Genomic DNA, 21102 nt, shown 5'->3' on the forward strand with positions numbered 1-21102 from the left:
TAATCTGAATCTAAAAATCTAAAGAACCTATAAAGAATCATTTGTGCAAGGGGCAGGTTTGTCATGCTGTCTGGTCTCTGTTTCCCTGAGTATCCACTAGTGGTCTCACTTCCCCATAGGCACCTCACCTTAGGCACTACAATTCCCACAAAGCCTTGTCCCTTCATCACAGTAATTGCACTCCTGTTAATTGCACTCAGGTGTCTTCACTTGATAGTCATTACCCTGCCTATTTGTCACAGGGTCTGGGTTGTGTCCCTGGGTTTCCACTAGATGTCCCCCTTTCTCACGGTGTCTGTCACCTTATCACTTCCTGTTCCCTTATTTGGTCACCTTCCTCCTTGTTAGTAATTGATTGTTCCCCACCTGTCTCCTGTTCCCTCATTATCCTTCTGTGTATTTATACCCGGTCTGTCTGAGTCTGTGTTACGGAGTCCTTGTTTAATGTTCATGTTAAACCCGTTGTCTTGACCTTGCTGTGTGTTCTTATCTGTTTTGGTTTATGTTTGGACCAGACGTGACAGAAGGACTCCGTCCCACTGAGATCCAGCGGTATGTCTTTTTCCCGTTCCCCAGCCAAGATGGCGGAGCGGAGAGCTCAGTATCTCCGGCTGATCGCCCTCCGTCAAGAGGGCAATGAGGTGGGTGCCCTGGCACAGGTGTTCTGGTCCCTGGCCGAGGGTATGGGATACAACGATGCCGCCCTAAAGGACTATTTTAATGGCGGGCTGGATGATCCAGTGTCTCAGGAGGAGATGGCGCAGTTGGAGACACTGGAATTCTGGGAATTTGTGCGCTACCTGCAACATCGGCTTCGGTGGGATGCCCCAGCCACTTCTGTCTCTTCCGGCGGGGTGGTCGTCAGCCCAGCACCACTGCCCAGGATGGCAACCAGCCAAGCGCTACAACCCAAGATGGCCGCCAGTCCAGCACCACTGCCCAAACTGGCCGCCAGCCCAGAGCCACAGCACAAGATGGCCGACTCAACGCCTGAGTCTCCAGACAAGGTGTCACCGACTCGCCAACATAGAGGGCGGAGGAGGAGGAGACAGGCGTCTACCGTTCCTCAAGGCCCAGAGGACGTTCCCGAGGCGGTGCCCGATGCTGTTCCGGAGACCGAGGCGGTGCCCGATGCTGTTCCGGAGACCAAGGCGGTGCCCGATGCTGTTCCGGAGGCCGAGGCGGTGCCCGAAGCCGAGGCGGTGCCCGATGCTGTTCCGGAGGCCGAGGCGGTCCCCGATGCCGAGGCGGTGCCCGATGCTGTTCCGGAGGCCGAAGCGGTGCCCGATGCCGAGGCGGTGCCCGATGCTGTTCCGGAGGCCGAGGCGGTGCCCGATGCCGAGGCGGTGCCCGATGCTGTTCCGGAGGCCGAGGCGGTGCCCGATGCTGAGGCGGTGCCCGATGCCGATGCTGTTCCGGAGACCGAGGCGGTGCCCGATGCTGTTCCGGAGACCGAGGCGGTGCCCGATGCTGTTCCGGAGGCCGAGGCGGTGCCCGATACTGTTCCGGAGGCCGAGGCGGTGCCCGATGCCGAGGCGGTGCCCGATACTGTTCCGGAGGCCGAGGCGGTGCCCGATGCCGAGGCGGTGCCCGATGCTGTTCCGGAGGCCGAGGCGGTGCCCGATGCTGTTCCGGAGGCCGAGGCGGTGCCCGATGCTGTTCCGGAGGCCGAGGCGGTGCCCGATGCTGTTCCGGAGGCCGAGGCGGTGCCCGATGCCGTTCCCGAGGCCGAGGCGGTGCCCGATGCCGTTCCCGATTCGGTGCCCAAGACCGGTCTAGAGTCAGGGCTAGTTCCTGTTGACCTTCCAGGGTCGAGTCAGGTCCCAGTGGACTCTCCAGGGTCGAGTCAGGTCCCAGTGGACTCTCCAGAGTCGAGTCAGGTCCCAGTGGACTCTCCAGAGTCGAGTCAGGTCCCAGTGGACTCTCCAGAGTCAGGGCCAGTCACTGATGACCTTCCAGAGTCAGGGCGGGTCACCGTTGAACGTTCAGAGTCAAATCAAGTCACTGGGTGGGCTGCTGCTCGGCCCTGTTGGACTCCGGCATCGACCACAGGGGGGTGGTGGTCATCCGCTCCGCCCTGGGGGACCCTGGCGTCGACTACACGGTTGTGGTGGTCCTCCGCTCCGCCCTGGGGGACTCTGGCGTCGACCACGAGGACGTGGTGGTCCTCTGCTCCGCCCTGGGGGGCTTCCGCTCTGACCACACGGTTGTGGTGGTCTTCTGCTCTGCCCTGGGGGGCTTCCGCTCTGACCACACGGACGTGGTGGTCTTCTGCTCCGCCCTGGGGGGCTTCCGCTCTGACCACATGGACGTGGTGGTCTTCCGCTCCGCCCTGGGGGGCGCCTGCCCTGACTACACGGTTGTGGTGGTCTTCCGCTCCGCCCTGGAGGGCTCTGGCCTTGACCACAAGGGTGTGGTGGTCTTCTGCTCCGCCCTGGGGGGCTTCATGTTGTGTTTTTTTTTTCCTTTGGTTTTTGTGTTAATGTCTGTCCCTGTTCCTCTCTGTGAGCCTGGCCCTCCGTCCCTCCCCCTGAACCTCCTCCGGTCCTCCTCCCTCCTGATCTCTCAGTTTTGTGTCTACACTTCTGTTATCTGTTCGCCATGATTTTTTTTTTCTGGCCCTCCGTCCCTCCCCCTGAGCCTCCACCTGTCCGCCTCCCTCCTGGTCTCTGTTTTGTGTCTGTCGTGGAGCGTCTGGGAGCCGCTCCGTAGAGGGGGGGTACTGTCACAGGGTCTGGGTTGTGTCCCTGGGTTTCCACTAGATGTCCCCCTTTCTCACGGTGTCTGTCACCTTATCACTTCCTGTTCCCTTATTTGGTCACCTTCCTCCTTGTTAGTAATTGATTGTTCCCCACCTGTCTCCTGTTCCCTCATTATCCTTCTGTGTATTTATACCCGGTCTGTCTGAGTCTGTGTTACGGAGTCCTTGTTTAATGTTCATGTTAAACCCGTTGTCTTGACCTTGCTGTGTGTTCTTATCTGTTTTGGTTTATGTTTGGATTCTCTGGTTTTGACCCTGCCTGGACTGTTTATTCTTTGGATTGCCCCTTTAATAAAGTCACATACCTGCACTTGGATCTCTCCGTGTTTCTTGAACCACCAGACGTGACACTATTAACCGGTCTTTTTCTGTTTGTCTTGATGGAGTCCTTTCATTCCGTCACCCAGTTTCCTCACCTTCCGAGTTTCCTGTTCCAGTTCCTATTCCTGTTCCTATCCCTATTGTTTGTTTGTTTGGATTGATTTCTGGTTTTGACCCCTGCTTGTTGGATTCTGATTTGGATTACCCATTAAACCACACTGCGTTTGGATCTCTCGTCTCCTGTCCATGTATATATATATATAAGATTGTACTGTAAACGTACTGAAGTGCAACCTATTGATTTCAAACAAAGAAGATGAAAATAGACCAAAAGATCCTTACTGTATATCTCTTAAAATGGGGGAAATTTGGTATTCTACCGTGTTAAAAAAATAATAAACAATTATTATGTTTGTTATTTTATGTTTTGCAATCATAAAAAAGTGTTTAAGATAGAGAAACTATAGTAATTAACCTTATAATTCAAACACTTCTCACATAATGAACTTCTCTGCAACAGAACTGTCTGTGATTGCTTGCGATTCTCCATCACTTATGATGACAATTTTGATGGAAGTAGATCTACAATAGAATGAGTCACACCTTTAATGACTACTTTATTTTGGAAATTGTAATTGTAATCTCAAATATTTTGATTACTTTTCAAGTCATAGTTAGACAGAGAAACTGGTTTTGATATTTCCACAGAATGTACTGTCACTGAAACTTAAAGCCTCTTCTGAGACGCACTGCGAGTCTTCAGGTGGACCAAATGACCTTGTAAAGGAAATGGTAAGTGTCCTGTGAAGAAAAGAAAAAAAAAGAAAGAAAAAAAAAACCCATTCTATGTAACCGGATGTAGTGAAGGGGAATCTGAGGTATGCCTGCCTCCCCCCGCCCCTCCCCTTCGCAGTTTCTGTCATCTCGTCACATCTCCTCTCGCGCACCGCGACTAGTCCTTCATCTACCTGGCTGCTCATAAAACCGTTCCCACTCCATCGCTGGGGAAAATCACGCGTTCGGCAACCTACAGCCGCTGAAGTTACGATGCCAGGTACCGAATAACGTCGAGAAAAAAGAAAATATCTTCTCGCGCGCGTCCACCTCGACAAAGTCACGCTCCGATACGCACGACCAAACGCGCGCACGGGAGAGAGAGCAGTTCACGCGCGGCAGATGCTTCCCCGTCCTCGCTGAGATGATGGCACTGTGGACGCTCTTCTGCATCCTCGCCATTGTGAAAAGTAAGTTATCTGGTCAAAGCAGGTGAAGCGCTACTCTGAGGCTTTTATTCGCGAAACCAAAAGAACGTAATGCAGGTTGCTGCACGAGCACAGTCATATATGATATTGATATAGAAGAATGGATGTTTGGAAGCAAACCGTAGCTCTTTTGGAGATGGAGAGATGCTGGGCGGTGGAATATGAATCCAGTACTAATACAGTCACTCTGGTAATGTGGTAATATTTCATGTGTGACCTGAGTGTTAATTATGTCCATATTTCCTGTCGTCTTGTAAGTTGCGCACAGCGCGTGCTGTAGCGCATTAATATAAAATCACGGCGGCGTTTCTCTTTGTGCGCAGAAGTGCTGAGCAGCGGTTATGGCACTGTAAGCCTGGATGATAATAAACATCATTATTGCAATGAGCCGCAACCGCCACAGCTGCTGAGATGTGATTTTTAAAGTCTCTCTGTGGTCACATCTCGACGAAGATAACATTTAATTTGTGTCTATCACTCAGCACTACCTTGCAGGAATGGATCGGGTATAGTTGCAAAGCTTGTGTTAAATTGCCATGTTCATAAAGCGAGGTTGCAGAAATGGCTTGAAGTGTGCGTGTGGAAACATTAGGCATGGGTCTTTAACCGCCTGATGCATGCATTATTAAATCACTAAGGAAAGTTGGATGTTTCTTTTTGCTTCAAAACAAGAATGCAATGATTCTAATCCAGATGTTACACATCTGCCGCCATGAATTTAGGGTTGTATTGTAAATTCATCATCAAATAAATGACAATTTCTTGATATAAAATAAAAAACTATAATAAAACATATAGTATGGTTATCATAATGAATTATGTTATTAATTATATTACCCATCACGCACATTTTCACACATATCTTGCTGTCTTTAGTATAAATCCCTGCTGCTGTTGCTCTGAATTTATATAATTTAATAAAATCACACAATTAATTTTTTGTAAATAAATCATGATTAAAGGTAATCGCAATAAAATTTTATGGAAATTCCCATTGAAATGCCCAGTTATTACATATCAAAGTCCATTACAGTGGACAGAGGTATATTATTTTACATACAGAAACGGTATCTCCTGGAATCAGAAAATAATTTAGAGGTACTTGATACTACTTTGGTCAGTTACTGTATAAACAGGACAGTTGAATGATCAAAAGAGGTTAAAAAGTAAAGGACTCCAAAATAAAAATTTGCTAAAAAAAATGTACTCACCCTCAGGTCATTCAAGATGAGTTTGTTTCTTCATCAGAACAGATTTTGATTAATTTAGCATTGCATCACTTGCTCACCAGTTTATCTTCTGCAGTGAATGGGTGCCGTCAGAATGAGAGTCCAAACAGCTGATTAAAACATCACAATAATTCAGTCTGTCAGTTAAAATCTTGCAAGTTTGTAAGAAATAAGTCAATTATTAAGTTTTTTTTTTTTATCCAAACAATGAGTCTGTAAACCATAATAACACAATCCTTAATACTTCCAGTGAATGGATGGCCTGAGGGTGAGTCAGTTTTCAGTAAATTGTTATTTTTGTGTGAACTATTCCTTTAATGGTGAAGTAAATGTTACTTCACACCCAAACATAAAAATAATAATTATGATTATAAGTCAGATTTGTAAAAATAAAAAAGTAATTTGTAAAATGTAAAGAGATACCTGATGATCTTTAACAATCTATTGTTGGTGTAACCTAATACAGTCTGGATAATTCAGTCATTTTTAAACAACGTTTCATTTAAATCCAGATTATTTAGATCTTACCACAGCTGACCTGCAAAAAATGTGATGATGTAATGGTTGCAATTCCCTTGTTAGAAACATATTGTTAGAACAAGAATTATAACTGAACAAGCTTAGTATTAAAGAAAAAATAAATCAATGTGCATGTGCGCACACACACACACACACACACACACACAATTATCGCGGGCTGGTGGAAATCGGCTTAGGTCCTCCTTTCTAAGTGTCAGACCCCAGAAGGCTAATTCAGTTAATTAACTTTGACTACAAGTAAATGAGTAAAAGAACGAGTAACCGTCTGATGTGTGGTGAAAGGGTTTGTTAGGGTCAAAAAAAGAGGAGGGTCCTTGCGCCACTATCCCACAGCCCTGTTTTCCTCGTGGTATAAGCATGTTTAGATTCTCTTAGCAGCAACATAACGATAGATTTAGTACTAGTACATTAGCATTGTGTATTATACTTACTAGTGTATTATTAGGCAGTTAATTCAGTAACCCACCCAATCATATTAGATAACCATTAACTAAAGAGGACTAAAAAAGGTGATGAACAGACATGTATCCAGTGTCTAAATGATTAGGGTTATGTACAGTAATACACACATAAGGATAATAGCAGTGGTCTGTGGCCTGTTTTCTCATTAAGTGCCATCAGGTTACAAGCACTGACCTGTAGGACAAGTTTAGCTCTTGTTCAGCTAAAACCCTACACTCTATACTCTTGAGATCATCTTTTGAGAAATATGGTATTTTATGGTATTTTAGATAATAAAACTCTTGTCAGAATAAAAGTTGCCATGCTATGCATTACCAATTTTAAGTTTCTGTTCTGTTGCTGAACTACTATAAAATATTGCAGTGGAAAGTTTAAAGGGAAAGTTCACCCAAAAATGTAAATTCTGTGATCATGAGATTTATTTTCAAATGTACATATAATTTATTTACATAATTTACTTATATTTGAAGTGTCAATGTTTGGTGCAGTGGATTTTAAATCGAGGGACTAAAATCTCTCAGGTTTCATCAAAAATATCTTCATTTGTGTTGATGAATGAAAAAGAATGAAAGTATTTTGTGTTTGGAATGACATGAGGGTGAGTAAAGGATAGAATTTTCATTTTTGGGTGAACTATCCCTTTATAGCACTGCATCCACCACATTTTACTTAATTTATTTAGTATAAGTTCAATATAACTTAGTTAACAATGAAATCTGTGTGAGTCAGTAATATTAAATAAAATGTATTATTGGTATTTAGATAGATAGATAGATAGATAGATAGATAGATAGATAGATAGATAGATAGATAGATAGATAGATAGATAGATAGATAGATAGATAGATAGATACATTTTTGCTACCTGGCAAAACAAGTTTTTGCAGCAAAAAGTGCTGTAAAGTCATATAGTGATAGGAAGGCACAGTATTCATAGGCACCCACCCAGTCAAAATATATGATGAATCAATATTCAATTCCTCTCACCTTGTCCATTCTGCCCACGTATTAACTGTAACTGATGTCAGCAAGTCGGTCCTGACTCTGCTTCGTTGAACGTGGTTCTATTTGGCCTCTTTATTAAGGAAGAGCAGATTTGGCAATGATTTGGACTAAATTCACATTCTGCCTTGAGGGAGCCATAAAATATGACAAAATCTGTTGTGGAATGACTTATGGCCCACCTTTATCTACCGTCAGATCGATGGTGGAGACACAGAGGGTCGAGCCCTCTCCACCTCCTGCATTATAGCTCTGTTACAAACTCGAACACAGGAATCACCTTTACAACATACCACTACATAAGTTAAAGATGAGATGGATGGATGTTTTCAAACAGAGCACACTGAGAGAAGAGACAGTGATGCTGGAAGTGGATGTGGAACAGTCAAGTGAGAATCAGTGGACAGCGTTTGGTGTGTTTCTTCAAGAACGAGACAGATCTCAAAGCTGCAGGCTTGCAAACTAATCAAATTACATTTACGCAAACTTGCCCATGCGTGTATCACTGTCTTTCCCATTTGCACACACGCATAAAGAGATGTGTATTTTGAGGGGTCAATAAAGAGTAGTGAGTGTAGGTGCGGATGGGAGGTTCACCTCCTGGTCTATTTTTAGTGTTTATTATTCACACCTCAGTGCACACACACTCCCCCTCACAGAGTCTGTGTCTCTCCCTTACTTTTGGTTAAACACACTGACTCTCAAAGGACTTTCAAGGACATTCTGGCATCTACTTTTAGTACATATACCAATCACAAACCCCACCATGCCTATGAACTATACCACTTATAGTTCAAATTAATTTTTCACTCAGAAATTAAAGTTCTGTCATCATTTACTCACACTCATGTCGTTCCAAACCTGTATGGCTTACTTTCTTGCGTGGAAATCTAAAGGGAGATTATTTTCCATCCAATTTGTGCTCATTAGCCTCGTGAAGATGATCCGTCCATTTGTGCGCTGTATTATACATCTGTATAAAGCCATACAATGGCTGTGGTTGAAAAACAGATCAAGTTAAAGTCTTTTGCTGATATATTCTGTGGGACCATAGAACTGCTGCAACTGGATTATTGAGTCATCTAGAACTTGATCAGTCAATTCGTGAACAAATCATTCAGAGCGGTTTTGTGAACTGGATCAAATGATTAGTTGAAATGATCTTGCTCAAAAGAACTATTTGTTCGCCAATCGGACATCACTTCTCTCATGAACACACCAAGTAGTGTTAGGAAGATTTCGAATATATACATTTTAAGCTTTATGGACAATTTTATGCTACTTTTGCTCTGAAGTTTGCATGATTTTTGAAGCTGTTAAGGTCCCATGCATTGAAATTGCATGTAAAAGATATATGTGGTTTACAATGAAATGTAAGAATGAAATGAGCATGAAATGATAATCATCTTTTATAAATCTACACTACTTTAAAAGTTTGGTGTACATTCAATTTATTTATTTATTATCATTATTATTATTTTTTATGTCTACTTTTATGTACCAAGGGCACATTAAAATGATTAAAAGTGACAATGAAGACATTTATATCTATTTTTTTAAATAACATTTATTTATTTATTTTATTTATTTTTCAAATTAACATTTATTTATAAAAAAGTAAAAAATAGTACTTTCAAATTTGAATAATTTTTCACAATATGAATGTTTTTACTGTATTTTTGATCCAAAAAATGCAGCCTTGGTAAGCTTAAAAATCCATTGAAATCAAAAAAACATATTTTTCTTTCCTTTCTATTTATCTTTCATCTCTCTCTGTCTCTCTCTCTCTCTCTTTCTCTCTCTCTCGCTGTTTCATGTAGATTGTGGCTTATATGTGCATTTAACATGCTTACACTGTGCTCTTCTCATCTGATCTCTATGTCATTCATGCTGGCTCAACACTTTAGCCCATCTAGATAAGGCAGTGATCTAGCACTCTGGTCTGCTCTCATATCTCTGATCCACAGACCATTTCAACAGCCAGCAAATGATACTGAGATTTCACTCAGGTTTCAATTTCACACAGATATCTAACCAGCATGTCTTGCAGGCTAATCTTCTACAGTAGTTGGAATATCTGTCAAAAAAGTAAAATTAGAGTAAATCTAATTCTTCTAAATCTAGGTCTTCAGCCTTTTCATGCCATGGACCCCTTAAACAGACAGAGGAAGAGAAACAGATTGTTGCATTTTTAAGCTGGCTGCATGGTAACAAATACAATGCATTATGGTACCATATTAATGTATTTACACACATATTTCTGTATTCACATACTTTCATTGACAAGCCATGAAATAACCATTGACATACTTGTATATTATACAGTACTATACAGTACATTGAGCTTCTTCAGTTTTTGGTTGACGTTAAAGAAATATTTTATTTCTGTAAAAACCTTTTTTTTCATGATTTAGAAAGACAATATGAATTGCCATAAATGTTGAAAAAAGTGAGGTAAACAGCATGGAAATCTGATTCAGCAAAGACCTTATGAATATTCAGAACTCATTACCTTATTTATTCTGTGATGACCTTTTGTTCATTATGTTCTGTCATCAGGCAAAACACATGTCCAGATTATTTGTGGAGAAAGACAGACTATGATGTTTCCTGAGATGTCAAGAATTTTCCTGGGGGACAGAAAGAGAACGCAAGCAAGTCATGTGGAGAGAAAAAGAGGCTTTTAACCTTTAGCTTTTTGGATGCCATGGCAAAAGGCTTTTAACAGTAGAGCTTTATAATTTGACTATGAAGAACAAGCTAAACAGCTAAAACAGCTATAGATTAATTAAAGAGTGCGCGATATTATATTCATCAAATTCAGTTTTTAATGTATTCAAAATAAAATTATTACTTGAGAAAGAAATCTAATAAATATGAATACAGAAATTTCTTTTTATATTAATATGGATTATACATTGCTGAAGCAAAATAAAACACCTATAAATGTACTATTGTGGTGGTCAACACTTAATAATAATTAATGCATTTCTTTACGTTAAATATTTAAACAAAAGTAGGACAACAGGGCCTCGATGGTCAGGTGTATTAATTTCTGATGAGCTGCCGTTTTAATCCAGATGTGCCCATGTGTTGCCAAGCCAATGTTCATTTTAGATGAGCACAAACAAGCTCAGACAAGCCATTCCAAGTCAGCCAGACATAACAACACAAGCTGGACTAATTGTAAACACTCAATTTTCAGAACCATTTTGTGTCTATGGAGCATATAGGGATGGTACAGAAGGAAGCCAGAAACAGCAGAAAATGTATGAAGGGAAGCATAACAATGAAACAGGTCCAGAGTGCTATTAATCCTTTTACAGCACATTTAAAGAGGGCACTGTACACTCAAAGCTGAATAAGAGTGTTGTTGAACTGCTTAAAGGCTGATGTGCACAAATGCTGCGATTACGTTTCATGCATATTTCAGCAATGCTAATGCGGTTTTATTGCACAGAATGAAAGAACATCTACATATGATTCTTATTACATTATATAATATAAAATGACAAAATCTGAAATAATGATTTTGAGTAATTTCTAATTCCTCTGGTAAATGAAAAAGTGACATCAAAATCAAATTCTGACAGGTAGAATTTGGAGACATATTGTCAGGCAGGATTATCCTGTAAAGAAGACAATGTCAGCCAGATGAGTTTATGAAGCCGACTCCCCTTGTGTCCTGGTGGAATGGATGCGGTATGTGTGATGCAATGTGAATGTGATGTAACACAATAGCATTCTATGGCCAGCAATTTGTTTGGCCCATCTTTGCAAGCTTTCACCGTTATGAGTGCTCAGATCAATACCATCAGCTCTAAGCATCTGTCTAAAATACATCATCCTATTCCTACTGAATCGACTTCTCTCCGAAGGCATGTAATGTAGAAATGCAACGAATAAATATAGCACAAATATGTATAGAATACCCTGTATGGAGAGACTATTTTGTGCAGGGGATATTTAGAAGCTACTTACAGCTGAATGTACAGCATAAAAACTACATGCAAATGAGCTTTTTTATATGTTTGACATCTTTAATATTTCATTCATTCATTAAAATTCTATATATTTATATGTGTATGAATAAATGTGTATATGCATGTGCAGTGGCGGCTCTTGCCAGTTCTCTCATGTCTGTAAAGCAAGTATACACAGAGTTAAGCGCTCAAATTCACAGAGGCCGAGACGGCAGAAAGCACATCCTGTTTGCTTTCATTATTTTACAAAAGCACAATGTTTTGTTGTTATTGTGAGTGCACACAAATAAATATAGAGGCTTTACAGATTCAAAAGATGTATTACTCTTATCTGTATGACCAAAATGACAGACTATTTTAAGAGCAAGTGACCAGATCGGCGCCTCCATCTGTCCTGCTGTGAGCGCGCAATCTGTTCAGCTTTCACCCTCCGCAAAGACACTTGAATAGCGCACATTTTTCTAGGTTAACATTAGATTGAGCGGCCATGTAAAGTTGCTACTACTTACATATTTGAGATGATAAGCTATATTTGAGCCGTTAATGTTCTGTCTGTCACAGACTGCGTGACCTCACCACTTCCTGTGTTTTTTTTCTGCGACTAAGTGACTAATAAAATTTTAGTCGACCAAGCCTCTTCTCGTCGACTAAAGAGCTGCCTCCTAATAGTCGACGAACCTTTAGTCAGCGAGAAGAGGCTCGTCAATATTGCCCTAGTATGTGAACTAACCTACATAAATGTGGTTTATAAAGACTGGGGAAAAGAATAAAGGTGTAGTCCACCCAAAAATTAACATTTTGTCATCATTTATTTATCCTCATGCTGTTCCAAACCTGTATGACTTACTTTTGCTGAACAAAAAAAATATATATATATTTTGTAGAATGTTGGTAAACAAAACATTTTAGTTCCCATTTACTTCCATAGTATTTTTTCTTTTAAATTATGACAATTTATATATATTTTTGGTGGGTTATGTCTTTGAAAGAAAATGATGTAAAAATGATTGCGGTCATTATATTTTGTAAGGAATTTATAAAAAATGTGTGAAAATTTCTATGTGGATACTACATGGATTGATAAATGACAATGTCCTGTAGTTGGTCAATATAATTTACTAAAATATATATTAGGCTTATTTAATAAAATTATTTATATTATTTAAAATAAAAACATTATTATTTGCTTTGAAAACATATTCATGGCAGATCAAATTCTTTATACAGTATATGTGGTATTGCTGCTTTGGGCACATGTTTCTCATACCAAGAGATGGCATTTAAACTAGTAGTTTAGTCTGTGAGTTATTAATGAAAATGTAAAATATGTCACAATTGCCCCCTGGTTTCCACAAAAATATTTTTCTCCACACAAGCCAAAGCACATGGAAACATTATAAGCACTTATAAAGGAAAAGACAGCACCCCACTGCATGGCTTTATATAGCACAGCAAACTCACAGGGAGAGGATCAAAGATGAAGAGAAAACATGCTGATTTATTAAAATACCTTCTGCCTCGACACAACACAGCACAACATTGTCTTAAAAAGGAGAGAGGGAGGGAAGAGAGAGAAATGAGGATAGTCACTGCAGCATTTGCTGAACATCAACAGTCATTTCAAAACCATGGACATACACAGTGTTGGGAAGGTTACTTTGGAAATGTAATAGGTTACAGATTACAAGTTACCCTGTTTAAAATGTAATAGTAGTGTAACTTTTTCAATTACTTTATTAAAGTAATGTAACTAATTACTTTTGAGTACTTTTTGATTACTTTTCTAAATTTGTGAAAATTAAAGAATAATAAATAAAAGCATATACATCAACTTAAATACAGTTATCTAATAAGCATGTGTCATATTCTGTATAGTAAACTCCTGAAACATTGGTGTTTTTTTAAAACTGCTGTCTCTGTATATGATGATAGTTTTCTCAAAATAAGTAAAATGCACATGAAGTGACACAGAGCCGTTCTAGAAATTATGTTTATGTGTTCGTGTACTCCTATATTGAGGCAGCAGAGGTTGAAAACACTGCGAGCTTCAGTAGGCCTATGTGTAGTAAATGAAACCATGTCTTTGCCATTAATTTACAGGAGGGGCGGACTGGGAAGAAAATTCAAACTCATACAAACAAATTCATGGAAAAAACTATTTTTTGTATGGACCTGACATAAAAAAAGGTTTAAATCTTTAATTTGGGGACATGCAACATAATTAAAAGTTCTCTCCTGAACTGCACCTTCACTTCCATTTTTCTCTTCAGTCTCTTTATTTTGCCCTGTTATCCATCTCTCTCATGACTTTAATACTCAAGATTGAACAAAACTATACTTTACAATACAATACTCTACAATACTACAATATCTTTATAGAAAAATCCTAATACTGTACACGAGTCATGTTTTTCCCTTACAAACAATTACCATGCTTTTATAAGGCTATATAAAAGTAAAATAACCTTGTTTTGTTTTTGTTTTTTTGTAAATGGATTTGTATTTATTTTTAAATAAATACATTTGTAAAATAATTTTACATGTTTGATTATCACAGTTAAACAATAGTAACCATTTTCTCTGGAATTATAGTTAAATATTAAAATGTTAATTTTCGTAAGGGTTGTGTTGTTGTCTGTCGTAGCTCCCCCTAAACCAATAATAAAAAAATCAGAATTTTTTTTTCAGCTAAATTACTACTGTAACATTACAACAGATAATAATGATGTCCTTTATATAGTATTTTGAGTGATGACTGATGAGCAACGTGCTGCTGCTTGATTAAATAAATAAAAAAACAAAGACAAAAAAGCATCTTTACAGATGAAACTGACCTGACCTGTAGTTCTGCTTCTCTGCTCCAGCTGTCCACTCTATTCTTTCTTTCTTTCTCTTTCTCTCTCTCTCTCTCTCTCTCTCTCTCTCGCATTGATTAGGCTACTCTGAGTCTGATCCAAACCGTTAGGCGCGGAGAGCGCGCGAGTCCTGACTAACACTTCATGATTTATTAGAGATTTATTTATCAAATGGCGGATTCGCAAATGATCGCTTTAGTACATTCGGCAGGCAATTATACAATAATGATATTAAATAGCGGGCAAAATCGTCTGCCAGGCCACCGGGAATTGTCCCGGTTCTCCCGGTGTCCAGTCCGCGCCTGATTTCCACAAACACGCAGAATGTGCAAGTCATATATTGCATTTTTGGGGCTTAATATTCACAGACACTAGTCAATGTCATGTTTTGATTCAAGTGTACTGACCTACTTTTGATTTAATCATCAAAAATGTGGCATATTCCATCCGCGTTAGGCATTCCGTTTTTATGACTGGATTCTACGAACCAGACTGTGTTTCAGCATCCCGGAGATTATTAGGGCGGTATGTCTCAGAGTAGTCAGTGCAATTTGGGAAAGAAATCAGTTAAATCTGTATGTGGATGTGTGTAAATATTCAAATGTAATCCCCTTTGTAATCATAAAAAATTTCATAAGTAACTGTAATTTAATTACTCATTTTTTCTTAGTAACTGTAACTAATTACAGTTACAATAATTTTGTAATTAAATTACGTAACGCCGTTACATGTAACTAGTTACTCCCCAACACTGGACATACATAAGGGGTTGGTCTTCTGCTGTTACGAATAATAGCTTTCAGTCTTCTAGGAAGGCTTTATACTTGAGGAAGGAACACTGATCCAGGGATTTGCTCCTATTTATGTGCAGTTGTGATCTTAATTCATCCCCAAAGATGTTCAGTGGAGTTCAAGCTTTGTGCAGGCCAGTCAAGATCAGTTAACCTTTTCTATATGAACTTTGCTTTGTATATTATAATTCTGAAACAGAACAGGTATGCCCAGTTCTATCTAACATGTTTGTGTGAAGAGACTGAATGGCTGTAGCTGTTTCTAGAGCTTGATTAAAGGCGAATGTTCAGGCGCATTGCTAGCGCAATGCTATTTTAAGGAGCTAAAAATAGACTGTGCCATAGACCAACTCAAACCTGGTCTAAAGGCTGGCGCAATGTTAGTTCTTTGTTATTTAAATAGCGTGTTAGTATAGGCGGGTCGGCAACAAGGTGTACACGCTGCTTATTAAACACAGGGACGCACAGCAGCACACAAACATGCCAAATATAAAAAATTCAAGGATTGCAATGCATAAGATTTTTTGTAGGCTAATTACACACACACACACACACACACACACACACATATATATATATATATATTTGGCATATATTATTTGGCCAAATACCTCAAGTGTGTCTCCCTGCACAACCAGACAAAACTACTAAAACCCATTACAATTGAGGCATTTGTTGCATCCAGTGGGGAAATAATTACTGATTATAAACACAAATACTGTCATGAAAATAAAGAAAACTCTTTGAATGAGAAGGTGTGTCCAAACTTTTGGTCTGTACTATATATATATATATATATATATATATATATATATATATATATATACATATATATACATAAATGCCTACATGTCATAATAGATAGTCATCGCATGTACCAAAATTAGGCTATCTATTTGCTCGCACACGAGCATCTCCGTTTCATCTCAGAGACACGTTCTGTCTTTGTGCTTGCCAAATTCTGCCGTGTAAATAGCAAATCCGTCATGGCACGAGCGCAACTGACTCTTTAAGGGAATGGAAGATGAGACTCTGATTGGTTTATTTCACGTTATGCCCAAAAAAAACACCCATTACTCATTAAGAGAATAGGGACAACCCGTTTAGACCATGTGCCCGGGCGCGCCAACCTTTTTTCCATCGTTAATATAGCAAAAGTGGATTTGGACACGCCCTGAGTGCACCTGCGCTGTGTGCTTTACACTTTACGTTTAGATAAAATAGGGCCCTTTAAGTTTGGTTGAAAAATGTTTTGGGGAGGTATGATTTTTCAATGTTTCTGAAAGAAGTCTCTTATGCTCACCATGGCTACATTTATTTGACCAAAAATACAGTAAAAAGACTAATATTATTAAATATTAATAAAATGTAAAATAACAGTTTTCTACTTGAATATATTTACAAATTATTTTATTCCTGTGATGCAAAGAGGAATTTTCTGCAATCACTATACTCCAGTCTTCAGTGTCACATGATCCTTCAGAAATCATATGCTGATTTAATTATTTTTATTTTTGTGGAAATTGTGATACATTTTGTTTATTCTTCTTATTATTAAATAGAATTTTTTTTGGTAACAATGTAAAAGCATTTAATGTGACTTTTGATCAAGCATTCTGCATACAAAGCCAATATAGCCTATAGTTCTACTTAACAGTTAACACATTATTTGAAGATTTTTTTTTGAAATTTTTTATTTATTTCCGCCCTGATGATGTTACAGTAAATATTTAAATATACTAAAATTACACAAATTATTCTGTTCAAAAGGTGATTGTTTGATATCCTTGATTACTACTGAATGTTGTCTTCTTATAATATGTAAGTATCTGTTATGCAGCATCTTCATATAAAAAAATAAACTTCATCTTCTATATAAAAAAACTTATTTTTAATTTTGTTTTCTATTTTTTACACGTAACATCTTAGAGATTATGTAAGAGGTATTTAAATGTATGAGTAAAGGTGTTATGTAACACTATCTCAATCTCTCATGGTCTTTTTTAAAGGGGTCATGACATGAAAGTATTATTATTTTTTTTATGTTATGTTTAAGGAGTGGCTCAAGCATGAGGAGAAAATCTAAAACTTGCAAAACTTGCACATCAAAATCTAAACTTGCATCTGTATACTACATCAAGTGTAGAAAGCGTCAGGGATTATAATGAGTCCTGTCTGCTTTTCACACAATGCACCGTTAATGTCTGGTGTAGACAGAGCGGCTGAACGCCAGTGGACAGGGCCTTTGGTGAGATGTTGCATAATTATTCATCAATGTCTTAAGCAGAAAAATATTTGCCTGTGTCATGTCACAGATTCCACTATAGCCGTTTTTGGAGATTGATTAAATACTGTTTACAATGAGGACATTTTAAGTTTTGTAACTTGCAGGATGACTTCATGGTACAAAGACCACTTATACGTCAGACTCAGAACTTAAAGGAAAAATTGATTTCTCATGTCATAACCTATTTAAGACAGGAGCAATAAAAAAGGCGAAACTGAGCAGAAAGGGGATACTGCATTTAAACAGAGACAGAGAGATTTAGAGCATGTACAGGTGGACATGAGCACAGAGGAGAAAGAGAGAGAGTTAATGTTGTGTGATTAGTCTTTATTGATCAGTGCAGTTGAAACATCTTTCCTGTCCACTGAACATAACAAGAGCAGCAAGGACAAGAAAATAAGACAGCGGGAGACAGAGACAGAGAATAGGATGAATGAGTATAGAGAGAGAGACAGAGGAAATTATGCTAACCCTGAGAAAGGAAAAATCAAGAAGATGGGAGAAGTGGAGACCAATATGCTACACTGTCTCTTATAGTGCAATATGAAAGAGAATATTTGAATTGTTTGTTATAAGTGTACATAGTCATTTTATCTAAAGATTACAAATATGCCATGTTCTGTGTTGATTCATATTGGTGGGACTCAAGTGGGGAAAACAGCTTTTACTTAATTTGATGAATACAGCCATCTCACTGGATTGATCTGTAGGTGCTATTAGTCAATTGCTGGAAGCATGCGACAAGGTTTTTATAACAATGCATGATCGGTGCTTGCCTGTCCCTCTCAGAAATAAAGGAGATTTGTGGCAGTGCTTTTCTGCTATCCTGCCAAAAGCTGAATTGGGGTTCATACAAGGTGCCCAAAGTGCTTAAAGTAGTCTACGTGAATTTGACTTTTTGAAATTTAAGTCCTGGAAAACCCTCAACATATTTTTGAGAAGGTACTTGAAAAGTACTTGAATTTTTAAAGAGCAGTATATATGAAATAAGTGTCATCTTTTCCCTCGATAAAACAATTTTTTTTACACAAAATTAACAATGCAGTGTGTCTGATATAAATACAGAGCCGTTTCGCCTGGCTTTTAGCAGTGCACGAGATCTCACGATATTACTACTTGATGTGAAATGCGGTCTCACGATATTAGTAGCCAGTAAGTTGTGTTTGTGGTAAAACTTTTGATAATGCTCACATTATATTGTTTGGTATTTTATTGCATGTGCTGTTGTTTGGGTTTTATTTGGTAACGCTTATAATGTCTGACGTGTGTTTTGTTGCACTGTTACCATTTACAAGCATCCCTTATGAAAATGTGTGCTAAAAATAGGAAAGTATGCTTTTAGTTTACTTTTAATGTACTTCTCAGAAATGGGCTTTATGTACTCCTCATAGATATACTTAAAATGACATTTAAGTATACTTGACTTATACTTACAAAAATTATATTTTATTCTATTCTACATGTATTCTATTCTAATATATTTGAGCTATTCCTAGAATCCGTGTTTTCATTATTATATGGTAGAGGGTGCCTGTACACATCTTCTGCACAGAATTTCCAAAAAAACACAAGTGAAGAAGAAAAAAGAAACGTACTCGGTTACTAATGTAACCTCGGTTCTCTCTAGAAGAGGGAACGAGTACTGCGTCTTAGCTAAGAGGCTGCGGGAAAAGTCTCTTTTCACGATACACTGAAGCAAAAAATTATCCTTAATTTTGAATTATTGTAAAACGCATTTGCAGCAGCACACAGCAATAGGCGAGACGGCTCGCTCGCTCATTGGCTGCTCTGCGGCAACTGCATAAGCCTATCGAGCGCAGGCTGATGCAACATCAGACCAATGAGGGCGCTCGCGCCCTCCATGCCATTTCCAGCCGAAACGGGTGTGGCCTAGCCCTATAAAGGGAGCTCGAAAAGGCTGACTCACCTGATTTATTTAATCGTCGAAGCGAACCAGAGTGAATCGTACGCACGCCAGAGAACGCAGTACTCGTTCCCTCTTCTAGAGAGAACCGAGGTTACATTAGTAACCGAGTACGTTCTCTTATGAGAGTTCTCTCGTACTGCGTCTTAGCTAAGACGCTGCGGGAACCCAATGTAAAATGCCGTGCGTGCAGAGATCACACACCAATAAACCTGGAAGCGATGCCCAGGATTTACAGTGCACAATCACTAGAGGGACTCACAGAGAGTCCTAGAACAGGAGGGGGGAACCCTCCGTCCCATATCTAGCAGCGTCCGTAGACACGACAATATGACATCACATATTCAAGGCAAGGCCTGACCAATGTGGGAATGTGGGTCTTACGCAATACTGCCCATATAACAGTCGGCTGCGCATCGCGCTTGCGATCTCAGAGTTCCAATCAGGACACTGATTCAACTATACCGACAACAGCTTTGCTTGCAGGGCGGGAACCTCTTGGTTATAGAACCTGATAAATGTAGACGGCCAGGCCCATCCTGCCGCCATACATATATCCTGTAAGGAAATCCCACTAGACCACGCCCACGATGAGGCGACGCCTCTTGTGGAGTGTGCTCTGACAACCAGTGGGCACTGAAGGCCCCTGGAAGTGTAAGCTAACGCTATAGCATCAACTCTCCATCTGGATAGGTCACCCACACGCTTCACTGAAGCGAGAGCCAACAAGAACACTGTCTTGAATGACAGATGTTTGAGGCTAATCGTTTGGATAGGCTCGAAAGGGCAACCTTTCATGGCCTCCAAAACCGTCGAGAGGTCCCATACAGGGACTGAAGGAGGTCTGGGAGGATTCAGCCTCCTAGCTCCTCTAAGGAAGCGGATGACCAAATCGTTCCTTCCCATTGACTGACCGAGCGTTGTCTCAGAAAACGTTGCGATAGCCGCCACGTAAACTTTGAGCGTGGAGGGGCCTCTGCCCTTATCCAACAGCTCCTGTAGGAAGGAGAGAACCTCCGTCACCTCACAATCGAGGGGTGAACGTCCCCGAGCTGTGCACCAGCTGGAGAACACTGACCACTTCGAGGCATACAGCTGCCGAGTCGACGGAGCTCTAGCCTGAGTGATAGTACTTAGCACTCCCACTGAGAGATCAGCGGGTAACCGTTTAGCGCCCACACATGGAGGGACCACAACTCCGGTTGAGGGTGCCAAATCGAGCCCCTGGCCTGCGAGAGGAGGTCCCTCCTCAACGGCCCACGGGGCAGCGTCTGCTTACTGCATCAAATCTGGAAACCATGGTTGGTTCTTCCAAAGTGGTGCTACAAACAGTACTGAGCATTTCGTTTCCCTCACCGGTTCTATCACCTGCGGAAGGAGGGAGACGGGGGGAAAAGCATAGAGCGGGCAGCACGGCCACCTCCGTGACAGCGCGCTTTCATTCTTGGAAAAGAACGCGGGGCAGTGAGCGTTTTCGTGGGACGCGAAGAGGTCCACTTCCGCCCTGCCAAATCTCTCCCACAGCAGCCAGACTGTCTGTGCGTGTAGAGACCATTCGCCCATGGGAATGTTGTTCCTGGACAGTCTGTCTGGACCCAGATTCTGTAGCCCAGGCACATGAACTGCTCTCAGCGAGCCCAAACCAGGAGGCATTCCGCCAACCTGTACAGGTTTCGGGACCTGAG

General features: G+C 40.3%; 1 protein-coding gene across 1 annotated transcript in view; it reads left to right on the forward strand.

Annotated features, from left to right (window-relative positions):
• The first annotated feature begins 4016 nt into the window (after window positions 1-4016).
• The window catches only part of LOC132102978 (neuronal acetylcholine receptor subunit beta-2-like), a 31021-nt gene continuing 13935 nt past the window's right edge, over window positions 4017-21102 (forward strand). The window contains exon 1 of the mRNA XM_059507742.1: window positions 4017-4326. Coding sequence (XP_059363725.1) covers window positions 4281-4326 — 46 coding nt within the window. The 5' untranslated portion in view covers window positions 4017-4280. The remainder of the gene's footprint in view (window positions 4327-21102) is intronic.

Source organism: Carassius carassius, chromosome 24, assembly GCF_963082965.1.
Source record: "Carassius carassius chromosome 24, fCarCar2.1, whole genome shotgun sequence".
Classification (NCBI taxonomy): Eukaryota; Metazoa; Chordata; class Actinopteri; order Cypriniformes; family Cyprinidae; genus Carassius; species Carassius carassius.